This window comes from Cetorhinus maximus, chromosome 22 (genome assembly GCF_964194155.1).
Source record: "Cetorhinus maximus chromosome 22, sCetMax3.hap1.1, whole genome shotgun sequence".
NCBI classification, from domain to species: Eukaryota; Metazoa; Chordata; class Chondrichthyes; order Lamniformes; family Cetorhinidae; genus Cetorhinus; species Cetorhinus maximus.
The window spans coordinates 64,200,957-64,228,706 of NC_135900.1; the positions used below are offsets into that span (position 1 = coordinate 64,200,957).

Below are 27,750 nucleotides of genomic sequence, written 5' to 3' on the forward strand. Positions count from 1 at the left end.
CCAGCATTTGTTGCCCATCCCTAATTACCCTTGAACTGAGTGGTTTGCTATGCCATTTCAGCGGGCAGTTAAGAATCAACCACATTGCTGTGGATCTGGAGTATGTTAGACTGAATAAGGATGGCAGATTTCCTTCCCTGAAAGGCATTAGTAAACCAAATGGGTTTTTACAACAATTGATGTTAGTTCCATGGTCACTTTACTGAAATTAACTTTATATTCTAGATTTATTAATTGAATTTTAAACTGCACCAGCTGCCGTGGTGGGATTTGAACCCCTGTCCCCAGACCATTAGCCTTCACCTCTGGAATACTAGTCAAGTAACATTACCACTACACCACCATCTCTCCCAATATTGTCAGGGCCCATAATGTTTGCAATATCCAGTGCCTTCAGCTGTTTCTTGATATCACATGGAATGAATCAAATTGACTGAAGACTGAACACAATCAGTGGCATTTGTAACTTGCAGAAGTTTCCACGTTATATAATAATCTTTCAGTAGGCTGAGAATATATCTTATATTTAGCAGCAGGGGATAAGAATGCTGCAAGAATTATAAATTGTGGTACATAAGCTTAATGGGACAACTCCATAGAAGAAAAGTCTTGAGGTCTGCTGTCATACTCAGCATTTTCATATATGATTGCCTTAAGTACTAGCTGCAAGAGCACATTTCTATGTGTATTTGGAGTTAATCTAAATAAGTCACGTTGACCGCATTCTTAAGCTTTATTCCAAATACTCTTATATATTTTTGATATTGTATGATGTGCTGTAACAATGCACAGCAGCACACTCAATTTTGGATTTATCCAAGTGTGTAAGTAATATGAACTATTGGATGTATGAGAATTAATTGTAAGTTTTAAATTATCAAAGATACTCTTTTTAAAAGAAAATGCCCACAACTAACATTTTGGTTGTTAATATTGACTGGGGCAAAAAGAGGACCATTAAGTCTGTATGTTCACCTAAAGACTTGTTAATTCTGCTTGCATGTGTGATGGGTTTGAGTCATATTATCATATTGAGTCATCCAATGCCCTATTAAGTTCAGATACCCTTTATTTTCAGGCTGACATATACGAATGATAACGAACGTGTTGTTTCCCAGCTTTCATCTGAACCCCCACATCGTGAGTTACAACAGCTTGCAGTCCCAGTAGTGTCCACTACTGAATTCTGGCACTGCTGGGATTGCTGGAACTGCCGGCCTATCAGATTGGCTGACAGCTCTTGAGGGTGGGCCTTCCTCCCAGTAAGGGGTGGAAACCCCACTCTCACCACCTCGTTCATGCCACTCTCAGCGTGTTTAGTGTGTGTCAGCTGGCATTCGATATTTCTTCCTGGGGGGCATGGAGGTCAGCGGGGCAGGGGGTGGCAAACAACACATACCTCCACCCATAAAATTCAGCCCCAAGTATGGTTAGGAACTGGACTATCGCTTCTGCTACTTACATCGTACGTTGTAGAGTTCTGTCAGTAACATCTGTAATAATTTGTTCTAACAGCAAAATCAGAATCAACATGAGATTTTTTTGAAACAGACATAAGGCTAGAGGTTACTGTTAAAAATAAAATAAATACTTGCACTTACATAGTGTCTTTCATGACCTCAAGATGTCCCAAACTCCCTTTCAGCCGACAAAGTACTTTTGAAGTATAATCACTGTTGTAATGTGGGGAAACATGACAGTCAATTTATGCACAGCTCCCACATACAGCAATGAAATAAATCTCTAAACCATTTATTTTAAGTGGTGGTTGATGAATAAATGTTGACCAGACACTGGAGAGAAGCCTTCTACTCTTACTTGAATGGTGCTATGGGATCTTTTACATCCACCTGATAAAGCTAATCATTTACAACGCATATCAAGTAAACAAAGGCTTGCATTTATATAAAAGCAAAAAACTGCGGATGCTGGAAATCCAAAACAAAAATAAAAATACCTGGAAAAATACCTTGCATTATATAGTGTCTTTTATGACCGCTCGATATCTCAAAGTACTTTACAGCTAAGGGAGTACCTTTGAAGTGCGGTTACTGTTGTAGGGAAAGTGGCAACCACATTGCACACAGAGATGTCCCACAAACAGCAATGTGATAATGATCTGGTTCTCATGACATTGACTGAGGGATAAATATTGGACATGACACCAGGGATAACTCTTTGCCCCTTCTTCCAAATAGTGTCATGAGATATTTTAAACTAAGCTGAGAGGTGGGGCCTTGGTTTAATATCTCATCTGAAAAACAGCAGGAGAGTCCAGCACTCCTTCAGTACTGCACTGAAGAGTCAGTCTACATTTGTGCTCAAGTCTTTGAAGCCACAATTTTCTGACTCAAGCAAGGATGTTACCACTGAGCTATGGCTAACAGTTAAGTAATATTACAGTGCAACACAACTATTTCCTGGTTAAGACTGCTCTGCACAGTTGTGTAGCACAGTGATGAATAGAATCCACTTCACAAACTACATTTTACCATCTGCACCATAATTGCTACTGTCCATATTTCAATTACACTGTAAACAATTCTCAGCTGCATACTAAAAAGAGATGAAAACATTAGATGCCTAAATTTAGAAAAGCATGGAGATGGAGAAATGGATTGTTTCAAAAATTAAATGATCAGTGCAACTTGTCCTTTCTGGTTGTTGTATATGACTTATTTTATGAATGCATAGGACACGTTTTGTACATTATTAGCTGAAGGTAGCCTATTTGAATTGCCATATGGTGCTGCATTATCCAATAAGTACAGAAGAACTATATATGAATGGCCAAATTGCAATCAGATGACTTGAGATCCTCCTTATATACAGCAACATCCCACTGTAAACTATGACTTTTGTGTCTTACAATTTGTTCACTTCTCTTTTAGAAGAGGGGGGACAAAAGACACATAATTTGTAAGATTCATCAGGTTACAAAATTTTTGACAAATTAAACATGAACTGCTTAAATGAAATGAGGTCAAATGATAGATAAGGGTTTAAGGAATGGTTAAAACCAAGCTTTCGAGAGGCTGGCAGTGTACTAAAAGTTCACGTCGCCAGGAAAGTAATTTGAGAACAAATTTTTGAAGAAGTTAATAAATGGGGCAAGATGAAGGTTGAAGAACCTCCAACAACTTTCCAGGATCTCTGTCTATCTGGTCTTTGGCCTCTTGTGGATCCCCCATTTCCTTCACCGCACCATTGATGACCATGCCTTTAGTTGTCTGGGCTCAAAGCTCTATAATTCTCTCCAAAAATCTGTTCATCTCTCCAACCCCCGTCTCTCTTTTCTTTTCCTCCTTAAAACCCAGTTCCATCACTAATGTCCTAATATCTACTTTGGCTCGGTATAAAGTTTTGTCCGATTATGCTTCCGTGAAATGATTTGTGACGTTACACTGCATTAAAGGTTGTTAAAAACAAAAAGCTAAAAGCTACTGCGGATGCTGGAAATCTAAAACAAAAACAGAATTACCTGGAAAAACGCAGCAGGTCTGGCAGCATCGGCGGAGAAGAAATCAGTTAATGTTTCAAGCCTTCATGGCCCTTCGGCAGAACTGAAGCATAGTTAGAAGACTAACTATGCTTAGTCTTCTAACTATGCTTCAGTTCTGCCGAAGGGCCATGAAGGCTCGAAAGGTTAACTGATTTCTTCTCCGCCGATGCTGCCAGACCTGCTGAGTTTATTAAAGGTTGTTGTCATTTAATAAGATGTACAGTGAGTGTAGCTCCTTATATTTTGAGACATTTTGTGCTTAATGAAGCCAGGGATGATGTTATAATGATGCCAGGAATAACCCTCCTTTTCCATATGTGTCAACATCAGGACCTCCTGGGTCAAATACAGCAAGCCCTGTTGCCCTGAAATAATAATAAATCTTGGCTTCAGAACAGTACACCTTTCTGTTACAATGTAGACTTTACAAATGTCAGCCATTTATTTCTCAACTTTTGATGAATTGTAGGCAGTTTTGTGCTGTGGGTCAGCACCCACCAGAAGTTGGCTGAGGCTCAGTTCAATACAAATTTTATTAAAAAACCCTTACAGCAAGTAGATAGGAGATTTTTCATTCTGTCCATTTGTACTCCCAAGTGACCCAGGACCCACAGATGTAAGGTTGGTGTTCTAACTCACTCTACCATCCAGTTCCCATCCAATGTCTAGTTAAGGTCAAAGCCCTTCACAGTTGGTGTGGAGGGAAACAAGTATTGCTGCCTAATGTGAGATGAAATTTAGACAGTGTGGCAACTCTGACTGGAGCTCGTTGCTCCATCTCTGAATGCTGTCATAGCTAACAGGTGTTTTATGGTTGCTTCCATGGTGATGGCCGGCAGTGCTGTATGGAACTGAAAGCAGCATCAGTTGAATTCCCTTCCATCTGGTGCATGCTGGTGAGTTTGGCAATTTATTGAAGGGTCCTTATAAATTCAAAGGTTCAATCAGCTGTGAACATTTTGATACTGTTTGCTTTGAACAACATGAGGTAACCCACATTGCAGATTATTAACTGTAGTAAGTCAGCCCTTTATATTTGTTCATGGGTTGTGAGTGTTGCTGGCAAAGCCAGCATTTATTGCCCATCCTGAATTGCCCTTGCAGTGACAGTGCTCCTACAGTGTTGTTCAGAGGGAGTTCCAGAATTTTGATCCCAGGGTGATGAAGGAAGAACGATATATTTCCAAGTCAGCATTGTGTATGACTTGGAAGGGAACTTACAAGTAATGGTGCTCCCATGTACCTGCTGCCCTCATCTTTCTAGGCGGTAGAGGTTGGGGATTTGGGAGGTATTGTCGAAGAAGCCTTCCTGAGTTGCTGCATTGCATATTGTAGATGGTACACAGTGCAGCCATGTTGTGCTGGTGATGGAGGAAGTGAACATTTACAGTGGTGAATGAGGTGCCAATCAAGTGAGCTGTTTTGTCTTGGATAGTGTCAAGCTTCTTGGGTGTTGTTGGAGCTGAACTCACCCAGGCAATATTTGCTGAATCAGGAGGTGAGTCACTGCAGAATACCCAATCTCTGACCTGCTCTTGTAGCCACCGTATTTATGTGGCTTGTCCAGTTCAGTTTCTGCTTAATGGTAGCCCCCAGGATATTGATGGGGCAGGGTGGGGGGGTGGTGTTCAGTGGAAGTGATGTTACTGAATGTTAAGGGAAGATGATTCCATTCTCTGTTGTTGGATAGAGTAATTGCCTGGCACTTGTGTGACCTGACTACTACTCAGTCAACTGGATGCTGTCCAGGTCTTGCTGCTTGCAGGCTTGGACTGCTTCATTATGTGAGTAATTGTGAATGGAACTGAATAGTGCAATCATAAGAAAACATCGCCACTGCTAACCTTATGATGGAGGGAATGTCATTGATCAAGCAGTTGAAGATGCCTGGGCCTTGGACACTACCTTGAGGAAATCCTGCAACAATGTCTTGGGGTTGAGATTATCGGCCCCCAACAACCACAAACATCTTCCGTTTTGCTAGGTATGATTCCAACCTGTGGAGAATTTTCCCCTTGATTCCCATTGTCTTCAGTTTTGCTTGGGATCCCTGATGCCACACTCTGTCACATGCTGCCTTGACGTCAGGTGCAGTCACTCACCTCACCTCTTGTCCATGTCTGGGCTAAGACTGTAGTAAGGTCTGGAGCCAAGTTATCCTGGTGAAACCCAAACCAAACATCAATTAGCAGGCTAATGGGTGAGCAAGTTCCACTTGCTAGCACTTTCGATGATACCATTCATCACTTGGCTGACTGAGTGATAAATGATGAGATTGAATTTGTCCTGCTTTTTGTGGGCAAAACATATCTGGACAAAATTCCACTTTGTCGAGTATATGTCTGCATTATAGATCTACTGGTAGAGTTTGACTTGAGTCTTCAGTACTACATCCAGGATGTTGTCAGGGCTCTTAGCCTTTGCTATATCCAGTGAACTAAGCCATCTTTTGACATCACGAGTGAATTAAATTGGCTGAAGATTAGCATCTGTGATTGTGGGGACCTCAGGGGGAGGCTGAGATGGATTAATCACTTGGCACTTCTGGCTAAGGATAGTTCTGTATGCTTCAGCTTTGTATTTTGTATTCAGATGCTCAGGCAGATTACTTAGTGAGAAGACTTGAGTTTTGTGTATTAGCTGAATATAAAACGTCATAATGTACCTTTCAGCCGACATTTATCTTTTGACTCCATTCCAATGTAACTTTATTACAGAGGCATGGAAGGCAAATATACTGGTTAACTTTTCTAATCTGTTACCATGGATTTGTGTTTCCTTATAGTTAGTGAGACACTACATCTGAGGAAGTGTACAACTGAGGGTTGTTAGAATTTAACCTCTTGTGTTTTGCACATAGTGTTCTGTATCCTGTGGAAAGGGCACCAAGCAACGGGATGTCTACTGCATTGACATGGAGCAGGTAGCTGTGGATAACAAGTACTGTGAGCACTTGAAGAAGCCTCGACTATATAAACACTGCAGAGCAGGCCGATGTCCAGCCTGGAAAGCCACTCATTGGAAGGAGGTATGATCTAATGGAATTCTGAACCTTTTTTGATTCCATCTCTGATGTAATTATTAGTAATTTATTTTAAGTTTTGACACAGACTGCATCTGAATTTCCGAATGTTGTATAGAAGGTGGTATAGCAAAACATTTTGGTTCATGATATATCACTATTTTCATGCTGTGTAACTGTATTGAGTAAGACATAGGTAACTACTTAGAAAATAATCCATGATATCGTTCACATGTTTATCTTGTAATCTCTATTTTTCTCTACCTCCATTCCTTCAACCAGAAGTGCTTGACAATCTTGGCTATAGGCTTCTCAGCAATCATTGTCAATGCTGCTCTACATTGGAATCGAAAAGGAATTGAACTTTGAATAAAGCTCTCTCTGAATTTACTGGTTTATTTTAATCAATTCTTCCCCTCTCCAGAGATGGCTCACTCTCTCAAGTGTTGTGACCAAATTTGGAAAAATATTTTCATGGGGGCGGTGGTAGTAATCAAATTCAACTCAATTTAAATCTGGCTGCCAGTGAGACACTTCAGTACTCCACTGCTGTAAATTTTATATTATCTGTATTTAAATCTATTCCAATAATTGCAAACACTTCTAATCCTCAAACTCATCATGGCCCACTCTAGATCACAAGATACTTACAGATGAGGAAGGTTACTCAGCTCATCTTAATTAATTCACCTAGAAAGCCACCACCATGATTGATATCAGTCCCAAAATTACCTTTTACTAATTTAAACCTGTGCCCTTTTGTCCTGCGCACACAGTTGACTTTAAAACCGTTTTTTGTATTGTTTATTATCTTAAATATCTCCATAAGTTCACATCTTGGGCGCTTCCTTTCCAGGCTGAAGAGGCTAGATTTCTCCAGCCATTCATCATAATTTATATCCCTCGCACCTAGGATTAGTCTATAGGCTTTTGTCGGCACTGCTTCTGATGTGTATGTGTCACGGTGTTGCGATCCCCGTAGAAACCGATAAGTTTTAAAAAGAGATTAATTTCTCCAAATGACCAATGAAAATAACCGGAGGACAAGATTTCACGTTTTAAGATTTTTACTGTAACAAACAAACTAAAATCAACATGGATCAAACATTACTTAACAAGCAACTAACTAAAGAAAAGGTACTTTTGCATTAACTAAGTAATGTAATTCAGATATGTCTTACAACCCATTTCACTTTGCACCACGCTTCTGCCAGATGTGTAGCATTACAAGAATAGTACAAAGTTACTGCCAACTGTCCAGCAGGCTCACTTCTTCCTGTCGTGTTTGGCCAAAATTTACAAAAAGTAAACGGTACAAAAATACCCTTCGAAAACTGTTCCACTCAGCCTGAGTTTTCCAGATATGACTTCCACCAGTCATATGCCTACCTCAGTGACTCCTTGTTCCTTAAATCTCCAAAAGTAGCATTGATTCTGTCCCCTTCCTTTTGAATAAAAAACTAATTCTCACAAGCAGCTGCTTGTTTGTTATTACAAAACAGTTCTGCCCTGCTTCCATAGAAACTAGGAGCAGGAGCAGGCCATTCGGCCTGTCAAGCCTACTCCGCCATTCATTATGATCATAGCTGATCATCCAACTCAATAGCCTGCTCCCACTTTCTCCCCATATCCTTTGATCCCTTTTGCCCCAAGAGCTATATCTAACTCCTTCTTCAAAACATACAATGTTTTGGCCTCAACTACTTTCTCTGGTAACGAATTCCACAGGATCACCACTCTCTGGGTGAAGAAATTTCTCCTCATCTCAGTCCTAAATGGTCTATCCCATATCCTCAGACTGTGACCCCTGGTTCTGGACTCCCCCCACCATCGGGAACATCCTTCCTGCATCCACCCTGTCTAGTCCTGTTAGAATTTTATAGGTTTCTATGAGATCCCCCCTCATTCTTCTGAACTCCAGAGAATATAATCCTAACCAACTCAATCTCTCCTCTTATGTCAGTCCCGCCATCCCAGGAATCAGTCGGGTAAACCTTTGCTGCACTCCCTCTATAGCAAGAACATCCTTCCTCAGATAAGGAGACCAAAACTGCACACAATATTCCAGGTGTGGTCTCACCAAGGCCCTGTACAATTGCAGCAAGACATCCCTGTTCCTGTACTCGAATCCTCTGGCTATGAAGGCCAACATACCATTTGCCTTCTTTACTGCCTGCTGCACCTGCATGCTTACTTTCATTGATTGGCGTATGAGAACACCCAGGTCTCGTGGCACATTCCCTTCTCTCAATTTATAGCCATTCAGATAATAATCTGCCTTCCTGTTTTTGCTACCAAAGTGGATAACCTCACATTTATCCACATTATATTGCATCTGCCATGCATTTGCCACTCACTCAGCTTGTCCAAATCGTACTGAAGCATCTCTGCATTCTCCTCACAGCTCACCCTCCCACCCAGCTTTGTGTCATTTGCAAATTTGGAGACATTACATTTAGTTACCTCATCTAAATCATTAATATATATTGTGAATAACTGGGGTCCCAGCACCGATCCCTGCGGTACCCCACTAGTCACTGCCTGTAATTAGGAAAAAGACCCATTTATTCCTACCCCTTGTTTCCTGTCTACCAATCAGTTTTCTATCCATCTCAATACACTACCCCCAATCCTGTGCATTTTAATTTTACACGCCAATTTCTTATGTGGGACTTTGTCGAAAGCCTTCTGAAAGTCCGAATAAACCACATCCACTGGCTCCCCCCTCATCAACTCTACTAGTTACATCCTTGAAAAATTCCAGTAGATTAGTCAAGCATGATTTTCCTTTCATAAATCCATGCTGACTCTGTCCGATTCTGCCACCATTTTCCATGTGCTCAGCTATTAAATCTTTTATAATGGACTCTAGAATTTTCCCCACTATCAATGTCAGGCTGACTGGTCTATAATTCCCTGTTTTCTCTCTGTCTCCCTTTTTAAATAGTGGGGTTACATTAGCTACCTCCAATCTGTAGGAACTGTTCCAGAGTCTATTAAATCTCAGAAGGTAACCACCAATGCATCCACTATTTCTGGGGCCACTCCCTTAAGTACTCTGGGATGTAGATTATCAGGCCCCGGGGATTTATCGGCCTTCAATCCCATCGATTTCCCCAACACCATTTCCCTACTAATACTGATTTCTTTCAGTTCCTCCCTCTCACTAAACCCTGTGTTCCCCAACATTTCTGGTATGTTATTAGTATCCTCCTTTGTGAAGACAGAACCAAAGTATATATTTAGTTAGTCAGCCATTTCTTTGTTCCCCATTATAAATTCCTCTGTTTCTGACTGTAAGGGACCTACATTTGTCTTCACCAATCTTTTTCTCTTCACATACCTATAGGAACTTTTACAGTCAGTTTTTATGTTCCCTGCCAGCTTACTCTCGTACTCTATTTTCCCCTTCTTAATCAATCCCTTGGTTCTCCTTTGCTGAATTCTAAACTGCTCCCAATCCTCAGGCCTGTTGCTTTTTCTGGCCAATTTGTATGCCTCTTCCTTGCATCTAATACTATCTCTAATTTCCCTTGTAAGCCATGGTTTGGCCACCTTTCCTGTTTTACTTTTGCACCAGACAGGAATAAACAATTGTTGCAGTTCACCCATGCACTCTTTGAATGTTTGCCATTGCCTATCCACCGTCATCCCTTTAAGTAACGTTTCCCAATCCATCATAGCCAACTCGTGCCTCATACCATCGTAGTTTCCTTTATTAAGATTCAGGACCCAAGTCTCAGAATCAACTATGTCACTCTCCATCTTTATGAAGAATTCTATCATATTATGGTCGCTCATCCCCAAGGGGCCTCGCACAACTAGATTGCCAATTATTCCTTTCTCATTACACAATACCCAGTCTAGGATGGCCTGTTCTCTAGTTGGTTCCTCAACGTATTGGTCCAGAAAAACATCCCATATGCATTCCAGGAATTCCTCCTCTATGGTATTGTTACTAATTTGATTTGTCTAATCTATATGCATATTAAAGTCACCCATAATTACAGATGTTCCTTTATTGCATGCGTCTCTACTTTCCTGTTTAATGCCATTCCCAACATCACCACTACGATTTGGGGGCCTATATAGAACCCCAATTAATGTTGTTTGCCCCTTAGTGTTTCTCAGCTTTACCCGTACAGATTCCTCATCGTCGGAGCTAACATCTTTCCTCACTATTGTGTTAATTTCCTCTTTAACCAGCAATGCAACTCCACTGCCTTTTCCTTTTTGTCTGTCCTATCTAAATACTGAATACCCCTGGATGTTCAGTTCTCAACCTTGGTCACCCTGCAGCCATGTCTCCATAGTCCTGACTATCATACCTGTTGACGTCTATTTTCCCTGCTCCTCACAGCAGTATCTGCATTGTCTCTCTTTCTCTATGTCTGTGTCTCACAAAGCAGCTGTCCCTTTACTGTTAGTCACTGTGGAAAGGTGAGGAAACTGTCACTTGATATTCCAATCGGTTTCTGTTTAAGTTTCTTTCTCATGGCCGCCAGATCACATGTGCCTGTCTCTGAGGTGGGGTGATTCCAGAATTCCCAATTTTATCTTAAGTTAAAGAAGACATTTTAAAATGTAACCATCTTTTACGGTTTTAACAATTGTGACCAGAAGCAACCAGAAAACTTATGGTGTGCTTCGACTGGAGCACCATAGGGTATGGTCACAATTTCCTCTGACTTGTATTCTGCTGTTTTCACTGTATAGTTCAACATTTCATTGGCTTTGTTTATTGCTATTGGCATTAATTGGATATATTGAATGTTAAGTTTCTTAGCTGTTTCAACATTGCTCATAAAGCACATCTGCCACTATTTTTCCTCTCAAATTGGCAACATTAAATTTTATCTGCCATTGTTCGATCAACTCACATATCTTGTTCAATCAGCTTGTAATATTTATATTGTTTTTTGACTCCACTGCCTCTCCTAGTTAGGTATCGTCTGCAAATTTGACCAGTTTTCATTGAGTTTCTATGTTCAAGTCATTAACGTAAATTGGAAACATTAGTGGTTCTGACGCCAATCCCTGGAGCACCCCACTCCCACTACCATGAGTCTACTAATGAGTACTCATTTTATATTCTTTAACTTGTTTCCTATCCATTCCCAACCTTTACCTGAATACCTGAATGCCCACAGCATTGAACTTAACTCGTAGCCTTCCATGCACAACTTTGTCAAAAGTCTTTGGGAAACCTCCATACGTTGTAAGGTTTGCCATCATCCACTTGGGTTCCCACTTTCTTAAATAATCAAAGAGATTGGTCAGACATATCTTTCCCTTCTAATTAGTGAGAACTGCTGTTTACTGTTTTACAGATAACCATCAGATTTACTCCTGAAAATCAATTTCATTATTTTACATGAGATTCAAGTAAGGCTAATGGATTTGTAATTGCCTGTATCTGCTTTGCCTGTTTCCAATCTACTGGTACCTCCTCCATGTCCATTGACTCCTTCATAATGATTGGCAATGCCTCATAAATTTTCTCTCTCGTCTCCCTCAGCTGGGATAAATTTCATCTAATGTTTGGTTTCCTAGCACTGCTGTTTATGAATTCTTTAATGTCTGAAACCACTTAGCTATTTTCACGAGATATAAATAAAAATCTGAAATAAGGAGAAAGAAAGAACTTAAGCATGATCTGCAGCAACCATACAGTATTGGTTGATAGAAGTAGCATTTGTCTCACTTGCAGAGCTTATTGAAAAAAAAATATACTTTTTTGCACTCTTTCTTGAGATGTGGGCATCACTGGCTAGGCCAGCATTTATTGCCCATCCTTAATCTTCCTTGAGAAGGTGGTGGTGAGCCGTCTTCTTGAACCACTGCAGTTCATGTGGTGTAGGTATGCCCACAGTGCTGTTAGGAGGGGATTTCCAGGATTTTGTCCCAGTGACAGTGAAGGAACAACGATATAGTTTCAAGTCAGAAATGGTATGTGGCTTAGAGCATAAGACATAGGAGCAGAAATTAGGCCATTCGGCCCATCGAGTCTGCTCCACCATTCAATCATGGCTGATAAGTTTCTCAACCCCATTCTCCCGCCTTCTCCCCATAACCTTTGATCCCCTTTCCAATCAAGAACCTATCTATCTCGGTCTTAAATACACTCAATGACCTGGCCTCCACAGCCTTCTGTGGCAATAAATTCCATAGATTCACTACTCTCTGGCTAAAGAAGTTTCTCCTCATCTCTGTGTTCATCTGCTGCTCTTGTCCTTCTTGTGGTACAGGTAGCGGGTTTGGAAGTGCTTGGTGAGTTGTTGCTGTGCATCTTATAGATGCTACATACTGCATATAGTACAACCCCTGAAGATAGCATTGAAACAAACTGTGCCTCCTAAAAACAGGCACTGTAAACATCTTGGGGGCAAGAGGGAAAAAGGAAAGGAGGGATCGCCCTGTAATCAGATCCTTAAATTATGCAGCAGGGAAAAATGTTTTTAAGCAATCAAATGTATTGAAAAGCCTTAAAAAATCAGGATTATAAACATCAGTGTTAAATGCAGTCTTTAATAGTAACACTCTTTTGTTTGCTTAACTATCCATGTCTCACATCATTATTGCTCATAAATACACTTCCCAAGATGTTTATTTTCAGCAAGGGTAAAGGTGCAGAGGCATGCTAGTCCCAGGAAAATATGGTGTACTGTAATTAATGGTATAAGTCATTTACTCCATATATTCCTCTTCTTGCATATTCCTCTTCTTGCTATTACAATGGCAAAAGTCCCCAGGAAAATCTGGGTTAATAGGTTTGTGGCAGAAGAAAACTTCCATACGACACAACTTTGAAAAATTAGTAATGGGTTTCAGCATTTCCTCAGTGATGCTGAAGACGAACCATGAGTGTGATTGGTCATTTCTCCTGCCATGATTGAATGGTGTTAAGTTTTCTTTATCTGTTAAGTGATTTGCATGTCTGCTACATCTGACTTACTTCATCTTCTCTACTGCCCTTTTCAGTTTTGCTCCTGTCCTGCATTCTGTGGGCCTTTTATCTTCGCTTAGGTTTCTCAGCTTAAAGCTAACTTCTGTTTGTCCTTCTGAGAAAAAATAACCTTTCCTTCACTTTGTTCTCACTGATATTGAAACTGGAATCAGGAATTCACTATGGGAGGGGAGGAATTGCAAGTGAAAACCTGTCTCTTCATTATCTATCCTTCAGTGTACTTGTGCCAGTAACTGTGATATCACCAACATCCTTAACATCATCATCACTTCACTCTAGAGTCATGATTTACAAACATTTCAGCATTTAAAGACTTCCTACTTAAATGTAAGTTTCCCTTGTGCCTAGTTTTCTGTTTGTCTCACTACTTGGTAATGTTTAAAACTGTTAAGACTGATCTTGCTGCACTGACACTGCATAATGTAGGTTCATACGGACAAAATGTTCTGCATAATCATATGACACTATTTTAATCAGCTTTTTGAAGCACTTCATCCATCAATGTCTCCCCCCCACCAAAGAGAAATGATTCACTTTTTGATTTCTTCCTCCTCCATTGTCCATTTGTGTATTGAACACAACTCTGTTTTATTTTCACCTAATGTACTGTTATATTTGCCAGAATTCTGGCAATTCTGCTTTCTCAGTTTGTCCTATTCCTTGTATTTTTAACAGGTTCAATCACAGCAGTTTTAAATTTGATTTTGGTGTTGAATTTTTCATTAATTGAAAACGAACCTGCATTAGGATTCCTTGCCAATTCAACCACCAAGAAAGTAATTCTAAAATTAATTTAATCCTTACATATTACTAAAATAATGTAAACATTCACACATTTATAGTAACCAGGTTTTGAATCCATTTGGGTCTCTTTGGATTCCTGGTTGTGCTTTAATCCCACTAAACTGTTCAAAGGGATTCCATTTCTGATTCAAAATTGCATACTTCCCCAACCTCCGGTGAGCTAGCCTTTTCTAATTTAATTAAATCTAGCCACTGCTGTTTAAAAGGTGCTACTGGTGACCTTCATGCAATCATAATAAGCCCCTCAGCTGTCAGAATGGAAAGGCATATCATGTGTTTTATGATCCTTGAAAGTCCCCATAAAGGACACAGCAACCCAAAGCATAGGTGGAAGAAGAGGGCAGGGGCAGCTGTATCTTGGCTAGAGTTCATAAAATATCTACCAAGAGCAATTGAAACATTCCCAGAGCATATGTAGAGCATGGGATACCGAATGAACTGCACCAAGGAGTCATAATTGAATAAGTTAGAGATGATGGAGGTGTAGTTCAGGTTTTGTGGGATGGATAACTGGGGCATGAGATTGGCCACATGTCATACAATAAAGGGAAGGAAGTTGTGTAGGCTGTATAATGGGAAGCCCTGCTGAAGTTGAAAGTTACTCTCAAAGACTTTAGATTAGAAACTGAGTTGTCCATCAATGCCAGCTACAGTCGGTGTCACCTGTTGATGATCCTGCATGCCTCATGCATTTTGTCAGGATATCATTTGCTTTTTTTTTTGTGACAATCACTAAAAAAAAGCTGGGGAAACAAATTAGGTTTTGATTAAGTTTAACTAGTAAAGAGACAAAGTGAGCTTATTTTAAAACAAAACCTTCCTACAATAGTTGATCTAGGCTTGGTGATAGAGAATATAATATATTTAATTATAGGCTTGGTGATAGAATAGTTTGGGAAGCATGTTCCAAATCCGTAGCATTGCTTCCAACTCCCTGGGAAAACACATGTCATATACAAAGTACAGTTCGATTGGGATGTAATATACACTGTTAATCTTGTGTTCTGAAAAGCTTTTGAACCATAAATGTAGTCTTCAGTTGAGGAGTGTTGAGGATGGGAAAACCTACTAAGTGCCTGAGCCTCTTGGATCAGTGCCAGCTGTTTTGGATTCTACCTTTAAGTGCTAAATAATGAAGTTGATCCAGCCTTTTATGAACTGCTTAATGTGATTGAGTTTCTGAGTTGTGCAGGATTTTTTAATTTTCCTGAAAGCTTTTAATCAGTTGAGCTGTTCCCGATGAAACCAGCTAGCACTTGTAAGAACAAACTCCCCAGAAATTACCGCTGTGTATATACCCTTCTGATCTTGGATCATAATCTCTCTAATTCAATCCGTTCCCATTTAAATTTTGGTAGGTCCCATGTAATACCCATAAGTACTTGTCTACTTGCAAAAATGTTGTTCTTTTGAACGTTTTATTGCACTTGAAGAGAGAACAGCTGGAACCTTAAATATTCCACGCATTTAGATATGACAACATACATGAAGAGGTTGGTTAGTTCATGATGATGAAGAGTATATAGATTGTATGGTCACTCCCCTTAAAAATATCTCGGTTGTAAAAATGAACATGTCATTAATCTAAGATTCTTTCTTGGATGGAGAAGTGAAGTTGTAGAAAATATTTATTTAACTCTTGAGTCCTGTGGTTTGAACTAGTTGAAAATATGTCCCCTTCCCAAATACATCAGTCCAAAAGTCAATTATGCAAGGTGGGCTATTGCTGAATTGCATCTTTGTAATTGATTCACAAAGATGAACTGGGTTGCCCCAGTGTATTTGCTCATTTATTTTAAGGGGGCACAAATAATAAAATGTAAAGTCCAAATTTCAACAGAACCAAAAGGAAATTAAGAACTGGAGGATGTACTGGACTTAGATTTCCAGAAGGCATTTGATAAGGTGCCACATCAAAGGTTATTGAGAAAAATAAAATCTCATGGTGTAGGGGATAACATATTGGCATGGACAGAAGATTGTCTAGCTAACAGGAAACAGAGGGTAGGCATAAATGGGTCTTTTTTTGGTCGGCGGGATGTTACAAGTGGTGTGCCACAGGGATCAGTGCTGGGACCTCAACTTTTTACAATTTATATAAATAATTTGGATGAAGAGACAGATGGTATTGTTTCTAAATTTGCTGATGACACAAAGATAGACAGGGAAGTAAGTTGCTAAGAGGACATAAGGAGGCTACAAAGGGACATAATTAGGTTAAGTGAGTGGGCAAAGACCTGGCAAATGGAGTGCAATGTGGGCAAATGTGAGCTTGTCCATTTTGGCAGGAAGAATAAAAAAGAAGCATACTATCTAAATGGTGAGAGATTGCAGAGCTCTGCGATTCAGAGGGATCTGGGTGTCCTAGTGCATGAATCACAAAAGGCTAATATGCAGGTACAGCAAATAATTAGGAAAACTAATAGAATGTTATCATTTATTGCAAGGGGAATTGAATTCAAAAGTAGGGAGGTTATGTTTCGGTTGTACAGGTGAGACCACATCTGGAGTACTGTGTACAGTATTTGTCTCCTTATTTAAGAAAGGATGCATGAGAAGCAGTTCAGAGAAGGTTTACTAGGCTAATACCAGGAAGTATTAGGGCTAGTTGTCTTATGAGGAAAGGTTAGTATCCACTGGAGTTTAGAACAGTAAGAGGTGACTTGATCGAAACCTTTAAGATCCTGAGGGGTCTTGACAGAGTGGATGTGGAGAGGGTGTTTTCTCTTTGTGGAAGAATCTAGACAAGGGGTCACTGTTTAAAAATAAGGGGTTACTCATTTAAGACAGAGATGAGGAAAAATGTTTTCTCTGAGGGTCATGAGTCTCTGGAACTCTCCCTGAAAAGACTGTGGAAGCAGGGTCTTTGAATATTTTTAAAGCAGAGCTAGATAGATTCTTGATTAACAAGGGGGTGAAAGGTTATTGGGGTTAGGTGGGAAGTTACAATCAGATCAGCCATGATTATATTGAATGGTGGAGCGGGCTTGAAGGGCCGAGTGGCATACTCCTGCTCCTAATTTGTATGTTCGTATGTAAATCATAATGTTATTGAGTGCTTCTATTAGAAACTCTATTCACTGCAGCGTCCACTGTCAGAGAAGGCATTGGTGGGCATGCATACTCCTTCACCCTAGGCACGGACCCAGTTCCAAATGCAAATAATCCATTTTTTGTTAATTATGCTGTTTTATATAGCTCCATTGCTGCAGAAGCACTGCTATCTTGAAGAGAGAGGATTTTCATTAGCTCAATGGAACATGAAGCGAACCCATATTTTATATTGAAATTGTAAAAAAGACAATGGTCACATTTATTTTTAAACACAAAAATACTGAAAGTGCACAAATGATTTGCCAGCCTCAAAAGATAAAAACATTTTGGATGAAACCTGTCATCCGAACAGGCTGAACCAACAACATGCCTGTCAATTTGATGCCTCAGAGAAGTGTTGAATGTTAAATGAAAATTTTGATTTTGAATCCTGTGGAGCTACCAATAACCTAGTGTTACAAATTGGGTAAGGGACCAGTAGAAACTCTGAGAAATGGCATGGAAGGTCATTTTCAGCCATTTCTACTGTTTCTTTGAGATTATGGTGGGAGACCAGTGGTTGACTTAGAGTTTCCAGGCCATTTATTTTGGGTGGAGGGAGAGTGCGGAACACATCCCTGTGTCCCTCAGACTCGTACCATTAAATAAGAAGCATCTACTTTCAACTATCTGAAATGGAAGGACTCTGCCATAGACCCCAAGAATAGCTCAACTTACATAGTCCAATTTAGTGTAAATTTGATCTGATGATGTTGGTTAGGGGCATCCCACAAAGACTGACGTCAAAATTGTTGTTGTGTTTTGTAGCTTTCTTGTTTATCCATTTGAAGGCCTGTGGTTAGTAGAACACACAGTGGGACTCAGGCATGATAGGTTTGTGTAATTTTGCACAAAAGTTTAATTATTTTCAAACTTACTTGCAATTGGACAGAAGTTAATGCCTTCCCTCCATGGTGAGTTTGGTGGCAAGGGTGCATTTGAATAGGTGGGAGGGTGGCAGGCGGGGACCCTGCTGCCTTTCCACCTCCACCCTGATTGTCTATGGCGGGAAGGCCCACGAGTGGCAATTAATGCCCACTTAAGGGCCTCACTCTACTGCCGCTGGTATTAACCCAGCCCAGGAAGAAGGTGCTCACCACGCAGCGAGCATGATGAGAAAACCTGTCCAGGGTTACTCGCGGGCTCTCGGCCCTCGGTGGGGGCCCTCATTTAAAGGCCTGATCGAGGGACCCAGTATCGGTAAGGGGGGACCTGCTGAGAGCCACACCATTGCCCTTGCCACTGATCCCCTCTTGCCCCACCTGACACCCAACCCTGCCACCTCCCCCTCCGCCCCCATCCTGCCATCACTCACCTGTGGCCTGGGATCCAGCAGTGATACTAGGCCTCAGGTGGGTGTGATACCAACAGCAGCCATCACCTCTGATTAGCTGGCAGCTCTCAGCCAGTGGGGGCTAATGCCCCAAGGGTCCTTGATGCCAGCAAAGGCCTGCCGCTGTCCATTTACTGCCAGAGAAGCACTTAATTCAGCGGACCCTCCTTAGAAGAGCTGACATGGGACTCCCGCCGGCTGGAGAGTCAGCAGACAAGTGCCCCATCTCTTTCATTAAATCTAAATCATTGTTTGTGATTGGCCTTTGCTCTTTGTATAAAGTGTCTCTCTTGCTAGTATCACACCTCTTCTTCCAGGTAGCTGTCAGAAGTGGTTGTGACAGTGCAGATGGCTTGGCCTCATTGCCTAGCATCTAATCTGCACTTAACACTGCACCTATTAACCCACAATATAGATTCAGCCTGGATGAAAATGTCAGCTGAAATGGGATTTAAGACCAGATATCTAGTTTATGCTATTGACTACTTTAGATAATGTAATCATTAGATCAGTAAAGCCCTTGTGAATTGGAAGCCAAATAAATTCAAGAATGCATAACGTTGTTCAATGGCGGATAGGTTGCTGTATCGTGCAAGATGCTTAGGCCATATAGCCATATTAGAGCCAAGGAAACAATGGCCAATTTAACAGAGTGTATATTTGAAAAAAGTGCAGTTTCAAATGTATAATCCAAACTTTAAATTGGGGAGTTTGTCCTTTAGGAAGAAATCTTTGTTTGGTCTGTCTATCTTTCACAAACTGAGATGCTGCCGAAGGTCATTTTGCCTCTTTCCTGCTATTACAAAATGAATTTATTTGCTTTCAATCAAATATTGTTGTCTAGTTGTCTAACTAATTAAAAGCAGGCTGCTGATGGGAAACCATAAAGAAGATCAGAAATAAAAAAGTTGCCACTATATCAGAAGGCCTCGTGTCCCTTCAGAATCAGAATTGTTTCTTTTTTTGATTGGTAAGAAACAAAAATGTTTCTGAAATGGTGATGAGGAAAAAATGAATGTTAGAAATCTGAAATAAAATTGCTGGAATTTCACACCACTTTCAGCAGCATCCGAAAGATGAAATGGCCAATTAGTATTTCCGATAAAGACCTGCTGTCAGACCAAACAAAAAAAACCAAAATAAATCCAATTGTGAAGTAGCAAGGCTTATTGTAAAAACCATGCTGTAATGTCCACTCAGAGGTACAAGCAACAGAAATGCTGCCAGGGCTGTGTAAAACATTGCCGTGAGGGCCGTATTATTAAAACGTTCCATAAGAACCAAATAACCAAAGTATTTTGCACTATTGGAAGCACAGCAACTTCCCACTTAATCTCTTGGGGATGCATTTTGCATAATTAATTTTAAGTACAGTACAGACTATTAAAAAAAATCACATCACAATGTGCTGTTATATGACATTATATTTGTACAATGTGAACTGGAGCAATTACAGAAGCTCACTTGCCTTCTGTTTATTGCATTGCATTCAGAACAAGGTTTTTTAGCAATAGGAGAAGACAATTTTGTTAATCTAACTCTCCCTTTTTCATTGATCAATACCAAATTTCACCATATCCCTGAACATTGATCCTCCTGAACTCTTATTTGAGAAGAAATGGATTAATATGAACCATTTAAAAACATTTTAAAACTGGTAACTTTGCAATGCTTAGTGGCTGAATGGACAAATTCTGTCCTTTTCAGTATTCAGATTCCAGCTGTTTATAAAATATCTTCATTTTAACTGGCAGGATAGGCAGTGATATATGACAGGCCCAAATCTCTGGGGTATCAGTGGGGACCTATTAGCACTGGAGGACTTACTGTGGAATTTGTCAGAGGAATGGTTCAACTAAATAGGAAAGAGATCTGTATTCATCACTACTTGATCCTTCTATAGTTCACTAGTAAAGAAACAGATGAATTTGAAATGTCTCAGATAAATTCTAGACTAATTTTTAAACACAGCCCATCTTAGAAGGTATTCTATATGCATTATTGCTATTAAACACCATGAAACCAAGAAAGAACCTTTTTGTAATAGATGTTAAACTTAGTGGTCAGTAGAACATGATCTTTTTGCACTAATAATGTACAATCCCGAGGATCCATTTCACAGTGAAAAATCAAATTGCCTAATTCTCCCCATGGCATGTACACATCCATGAATTAAAAATCATAACACGGTCCCACAGTAGACTCATAACACCTCCATTGCAACCTTTACAACACTATTGGCAGAGATTCAATTTAAACTCCATGTCACACTGAGTAGCTGCACTTGAATTAAACGTAGCCTGGCATTTGATGTGAGAGCTCAGGCAGATGGTAGAACATTTTTCATCAATAGCATTAGTGGTAAGAGTTTTTCCAAAATTAGCAAGACAGCGGATGAAGTGTAAGGTGGTATTTGTTACATTTCATGGCAAGAAAGAACACAAAAACGGTTCAACATATCTCTCAAAATGCAATGTCCAAAATCTTAATGATTTTTTTCTCTATTTTAACACATATCACACAATAATATTATCATTCTGACAGACAAACTGAATAAATATGCTCTTCTTGAAAAGGCTTTGATTAGTCTGTAGTTCATTACATTTTAAGAATATATTTTGATTATATATATACTGTGGCGGGACTCTCTCACTTGGGAGGCAGCCCTGCCACAGAGAGATGTCAGCCAATCTGATTGGCTAGTAGCAATGCAGCCCCATCAGTGCCACCGGAAGCAGCGATCAGAGCTGGGCCTACACTGTCTCACTAATCTAAGTGCCAGGAGCCCCAGGACCAGGTCAGTGTGGGGCGCTCGTGGTAGGGAATAGAGCAGAAGCCCTGGGGGATGTGAAGGGGGTGTCAGGTTGGAAAGGCTAGGGGGTGTAGGGAGCACCCTGACTGCCCCTCCAATCGGGAAAGGGGGCCATGAGAGAGATGCCCACCCACCCACACCCCACCTTTCCAGCCAAGCAGGGTAACCTGCAGGGCTTCCCCTGCCCCATCTTTGACCACCCCCCCACTGGCCTCAGAATTGCGGGCAGACCGGAAGCAGCCCCGCTTAAACTTACAGACCGGCCGGGGCAGGTGGGGAGGCAGCGGGAAGGCCACCCGTGGAGTTATACTGGCCCCTCTGCCTGCAATCCCGCCAGTGGGGCTCCGTGAAATTCTGTCCATGGTTAAAAACATCCGAGGATGTGTCCCTAGAGCACTGTCAGACAAAATGTGACACCAAGCCACCTAAAGGGCAACATTTTCCCCCCATTGGGGGGATGTGCGGGGGCAGGCACAGGCGGGCAGGTTCCCAATCGGTGCCCCCGGTCAGGGGTGTGCCGCTATTTTACGTGGGCAGGCCAATTAAGGCCCGACCAGCGTGACATCTACTGCGTGACATCCTGTGCGGAGATGCGCACACAGATCTCCCTGGGGCAAAGTGCTGCCTCAGGGAGATCGGCTCAGATTTGAAACTTCAAATAAAGATGAGAAGAATTTCGCTGCCATGTCCCCTCATGTGACACTGTCACATGTGTTGGGACATGTCCATAACTTTTATTTTGAAATATTCTGAGATATTTTAATCACTCGTGAAACCTCATCCCACCCGTGGATGAGGTTTCCTGCTTTATCAGAAGCCCGCCTGGGCTCTTGGCCTGCCCGCCAACCTTAAGGTTGGACGGGCAGGTCCGTTAATGATTTCAATTAATTTTTTAATGGCCTTAATAGGCCGCCAACCTGAAAATCTAAATGACCCAGGGTGATGTCAAGACACACGCCCGACATCACCCAGCGTCATTTTACGCCCCTGCTCGCTGCACAGAAGATTCTGCCCAAAGAAATAGTAGGACAGGAGACCAAAAACTTGGTTAAAGGTAGGTTTAAGGTGACAAAGTGTCATATTAAGGCTTGTATCATACTATGAGCCTCTGCTCACTCAGAATTTTTGCCAATACTGCCTGGCATAATTTCAATGGAGCTACTCCAGTCAACAGAAAAACTAGACTGTCATCTCACTAGTCTGTGTTGGATTCAAACTCGAGTCCCAGACTTGAGAGGATAACATTTTCGAGTTCTCTGCCATTTAGTTCTCCTTAGTAAGCCCTTTATTTTTAAAATTAGTTGGTTTCTGACCATTATTCTGGGAATTTATTTTGCATAGCCACTATTCTGTGGGGGTGAATTCTTCTAAAGGCTAATAAATTAACCAATTGCATTATTCATTTTATGCCTAGTTTTGCAATTACATTGTAGGTTAAATAGTATGTATATATATATATGCTTATTTATATTTAAAATGCTTAGATGGTGTTCCCTTTTAAATTCAGTGAATATTTCTTCATAACTTGTAACATAAAGCCCCAATTAATTTTGTTCTAGTTCTCTGGAAACTCGCTTGTACCTCCTTGCATCTTTGAAAGTAGATTGCCAAAAAATAATCATAAAATTTAAAAAGTAGCAACAACAATGAGTGGCACTGCATTAAAGTCTATTTTGGCTTGCAATGAAATGTTCATTGCAGTATAAATGTGCTGAATCATTCAAGCTGGATTTTGGGTGTCGTCCATGGTTTATGAGATAACTGAATCAAAAGGGCTCGGGTCTCACTGCAGAGATTTGAACACAAAATGTAGACAGACACAATACTGAGGATGTGCTGCAATGTTGGAGTTGCCATCATTTGGAGGATACATAAAACCATGTGGTCCTATCTGCCATTTCAGGTAACTGAAAGATCTCATGGCAACGTTTTGACAGAGAGCTGGGAAGTTCTCCCGGTGCCCTGGTCAACATTTATACCTCAACCAACATCACTAGATGAGATGATCGCGTCATCTGTTGTGCTGTTTGTGGGATCATGCTGTGTACATATTGACTGCCACATTTCCCAAGTTACAATGGGCTGAGTTTTATGGCATCCTAGGGACGGAATGACAGTTGGGGGAAGGGGTGTCCATAAAATTGGGCACCATGCCAGTGGCGCAATTCTCAGTGCCTACCCACCTTCTCCCGCCGCCTCTCCACTGCAATTTTACCAGTGGCACGGGAGGGGTTGGGAGGTCTGCTCCCCTGAGAGCCAGTTGCAGCTCTTAAGTAACCAATGAATGACCACTTATGGGCCCCCTCCCACCACCGCTGGGAGTATACCCATGCCCAGGGAAGGCAGGCATCAATTGTCCACCACGCCCAGCGAAACCTGACAGACTAGTGGCTGGGGAAGGGTGTAGGGTGCCTCCTTTATGAGCCCTCTGTGTTAATCAGAGGCCCCCCCCACCCCCCAGCCCCCAGTCCCACCTGCCCCGCTTTTCCTCTTCCCCTGCCCAGTCCACCCAAGCCCCCCAACCCACACACCGGGCCTGTCAGCCAGGCCCCACCAGCCAGGCCCCAGGATGACCCTGGACTCACCTTCAGGCCTGACTCCATCGCAGCACATTTCCTTCTGGGACTTGTTGAAGTCCCAGCAATGGCCACTGTTCCTGGTGGGGCTGCTGGGACCAGAAAGCTACTGGCCATTTGATTGGCAAACAGTTCTTAAAGGCAAGACTTCCTCTCCAATGGGGGAGGAAGCCTTGCCTCAAGCCAATTAACAGCACAATGGCTGTAAAATGGCTGCAGGGCAAGCCGCCCAAGCTAGGGGCAGGCTTGGCACCAACTTCTAAGGGGTTGGGCACCTCTCCCACAGCTTAGAATTCAGCCCAATAGGAACTATGCTTTTTAAAAGAAAGTACTTATATAAGAGACACAATGCTACAGATGCTGACAATCTGAAATATAAACAAAGTATCTCCCCCCCCCCCCCCCACCCCGCCGCCACCACCACCCCCACCCCCAGCTCCAAGGTCTTGCCCAACATTTTCCCTTACCCTGCCCGGTCCAGCCAAGCCCCCCAACCCGCTCGCCGAGCTTGCCAGCCAGACCCCAGGAAGACCCTGGACTCACCTTCAAGCCTGACTCCATCGCAGCATGCTCCGAAATACTCAGCAGACCAGGCAGCATCTTTGAGGGGTAGAAACAGAATTAATGTTTCAGATCGATGACCTTTTGTCAGAACATTTCTGCTGAGTATTTCCAACATTTTTATTCATGCATCGAATGTACTTCTTTGGCTGTAAAACGTTGAGACGCCCTAAGGTTGTGAAAGTTGCTCCATAAATACAAGTCTCCTTATCACACATTTGAATATATCAATGAAGATACTTCAATTATAATGAGATATTATAAATGTTAGGATACAACATTACAAAGCAAGAACCAAAATAAAAAGCGATCTGAAACATGTGAACACATAGCTCATTGTATATTAACTGTTCCTAATGAAACCATAGTCATTTTAAATATAATCAGTTTTTTGAAAATGCCTTAAATGGGGACATCTAAGTGACTTATTCAGTTTGGACGCAGCTGTTGATAAAGAGGGACTCCCCCATGTAAAATATCTGGAGTATGGTCTGACCGACCTCAACAGCTGCTCTTTATTTTGTGGTTAGATTTCTCATGGAATGTAAGTCTGATGGAGAAGTAATTGCTCTGTCAAGTTTAAAAAAAATTCTGTCTTGACTCTTAATCGGCAATTCATACACGATTTGCTCTGTAAGTGAAGTCTCAGATCACTTAAGTATATCAAAGTCAGACACACAAGCAGGCCATTACTTATTGCTAACCTTGCCTCCAATTTTTGCCTTAAGAGGCATTTATAAGCATTCAAAAAAACGAATAAATTAAACATAAATATAATTGGTCATTTCAACATTGTTATCCAACGCATTCTTCACCTTTACCTTTGTTTCTCTCTGGCCCTTTTTTGTTGGTGCTAGTGTTCAGTGACCTGTGGAGTAGGATTTCAGCAAAGGGAAGTGTTCTGCCGGCTGAAGGGCGTAGGTCGAATAATTGAAGAGACGTGCGATCCATTCTATCGCCCAGCCAGCACACAGCAGTGCCGACTGCCTGACTGTCTGCGCTATGACTGGCTTGCAGATGAATGGAAAGACGTAAGTATGGCCTGATAAGATGAAAAAGTTAACGTCAAAAATGACAGAGGGGCTTCTTTTATGGGGCTTCCTCTAGAGTGAGGACTTCAAATAAATGTTTGCATGTTCCGGCATAAATAGTGCCTACAGTTATTTGACCAGGTGCCAAACCAGATATGCATGGGAACTCGAAAGGAAGCTGCAAACTGTCTCCGAAAATCCAGACAGGATTGTTTAAATATTCCTTTTTGTTGGTATCAGGACTTAACCCTGTAGCATTGGCTGTTTCACTCATTTCTAAAGAGTCTGCCCAGCCACATGTTACTGGATTTTCTCTGTATTTTTTATAATAGGTTGCATTCCTGCTGTTTGCTTTCTTTGTTGGGCTGTATTTCAGTCATATCAAAATCAATGTAATTTTGAACATCCAAAATGCTTAATAAGGGTTTTATTTTAGGATTTAACTCTTTGGAAGAAGAAGTACTTTTGCCTTCAATCCTTCTACTAGTTTTCATCGATATTCCCAATACCAATTCTATCTGATCTGCTTAGGTACTTTCTTTTGTTTAGTTATGTTAATCATCCAACAAATGTTCTAAGGATCTTTCTTTTTATTCACAATGCCCTCTCTATTTGTATTATAGCACAATTTAGAGATTAAAACAGTCAAATTCTCCTGTGATCTAGACTGGATATTCATGTATTTCACATCAAGCTCCCTGAAGGCAAATGCGTAATGAAATGCTGAACATTGATATGAATCATTAAACTGCTTTATATCACAGTAGCTGAACATACAGAGCAAAAGTTGTGTTCAGATTAATTTAGTTCAATTACCTTCATATAATGATACCAAATAAAGGATGTGCCACAACTCTTCACTTCAGTGAGTTGTCTTACTGAACTTAATGTCTATGTGTTCCTCTAGCATTTAGGACTTTTTGAACTGTCTTAAAGTTTTCTCAGTTGTCTTCATTAAGTCTGACTGTCCTTGTAACCTGTCAAAAGATTTTCCAACGCAACTGAGGGAATGTTAAACCTCACCATGGGTGGGAGAGGAACAGGTAGGTAAGGTTAAAATTTTAAAACAAAAACAAAAATAGCTGTAAAAACTCAGCAGGCCTGACAGCATCTGCGGAGAGGAATACAGTTAACGTTTCGAGTCCATATGACTCTTCATCAGAAAAGGTTCGCAGATGCTGTCAGAGCTGCTGAGTTTTTCCAGCTATTTTTATTTTTGTTTCAGATTTCCAGCATCCGCAGTATTTTGCTTTTATATTAAAATTTTAAAAACCTGAAATGCAACACTACCCCACCTTGAAAATCCACACTTCTGGCTTTAGCAGACTTGGGGATTGGGGGGGGAGGGGTTCGGGTGGGGTCAGCAGACTAACCTCTCAAGAGGCAGGTCAGTTACTTACATATGTTAATGAGGCTCCAGGCCTTACATTTAACGGACTTTTACAATTAATGGTTGTGGGCCAGGTTTCCCATGGTTGGGAACATTCAGCAGCTGAAGGGAAGCAATAATGGCAGGGTCTTTCCAGCTTGTGGTCTGGCAGAGCAGGTGTGCATCCTCCTTCTGGTCCCCCCAAGCAAGCCTACATCTCTTCTTACGATTAGCCGTGCCCTCCCTTATGATCCAAGACTCCTGTAGACCAAAGGCCCCCTCCCACAATCAACAAATTCTTCTCTTTCCACTCTCACGATCTCTGTGTCAACCTGCTATCTCTTCAACACCACCTCTCCGCTCACCCGACCCCCGCCTCAACTTTGAGCTCTCCTCTTTGTTCTCTGGCTGCAGTCTTCTAGTGAAAGCCTGTCAACCAGGCTGCTGTAGTCTCTAAGATTTCCATCTGCCTCCTCCCGCCTCCCCTTAAATATCAGGGCCAATATCAGGGAAGGTAAATTCCATTTAGCATTTTAACTACATTTCACCTTGGTACTTTTTAAAACTATGGCAATATATTTTGCTGTCAAACCTCTTTATGCATCAGGGCCTTTCTGCAGGACAGTGGCCAAAGACCCCAAAACATAACAGCCCATTTGGTTTACAATTCTAATATGACT

General features: G+C 41.3%; 1 protein-coding gene and 1 long non-coding RNA gene across 4 annotated transcripts in view; one reads left to right on the plus strand and one right to left on the minus strand.

Moving 5' to 3' along the window:
• Nucleotides 1-25,629, minus strand: part of LOC144696758 (uncharacterized) — a 46,457-nt gene extending 20,828 nt beyond the window's left edge. The window contains exons 1-2 of one of the 3 annotated variants that reach the window (XR_013580237.1): nucleotides 25,492-25,627; nucleotides 24,653-24,709 (exon numbers count right to left, since the gene is read on the minus strand). This is a non-coding gene — a long non-coding RNA (uncharacterized LOC144696758). Of the gene's footprint in view, nucleotides 1-24,652; nucleotides 24,840-25,491 lie in introns of all 3 variants that reach the window. The other 2 variants (XR_013580236.1, XR_013580238.1) reach the window with 2 other exon arrangements.
• The window catches only part of LOC144696757 (A disintegrin and metalloproteinase with thrombospondin motifs 20), a 440,683-nt gene that overhangs the window by 350,392 nt on the left and 62,541 nt on the right, over nucleotides 1-27,750 (plus strand). The window contains exons 29-30 of the mRNA XM_078568442.1: nucleotides 6,363-6,530; nucleotides 25,528-25,701. Coding sequence (XP_078424568.1) covers nucleotides 6,363-6,530; nucleotides 25,528-25,701 — 342 coding nt within the window. The remainder of the gene's footprint in view (nucleotides 1-6,362; nucleotides 6,531-25,527; nucleotides 25,702-27,750) is intronic.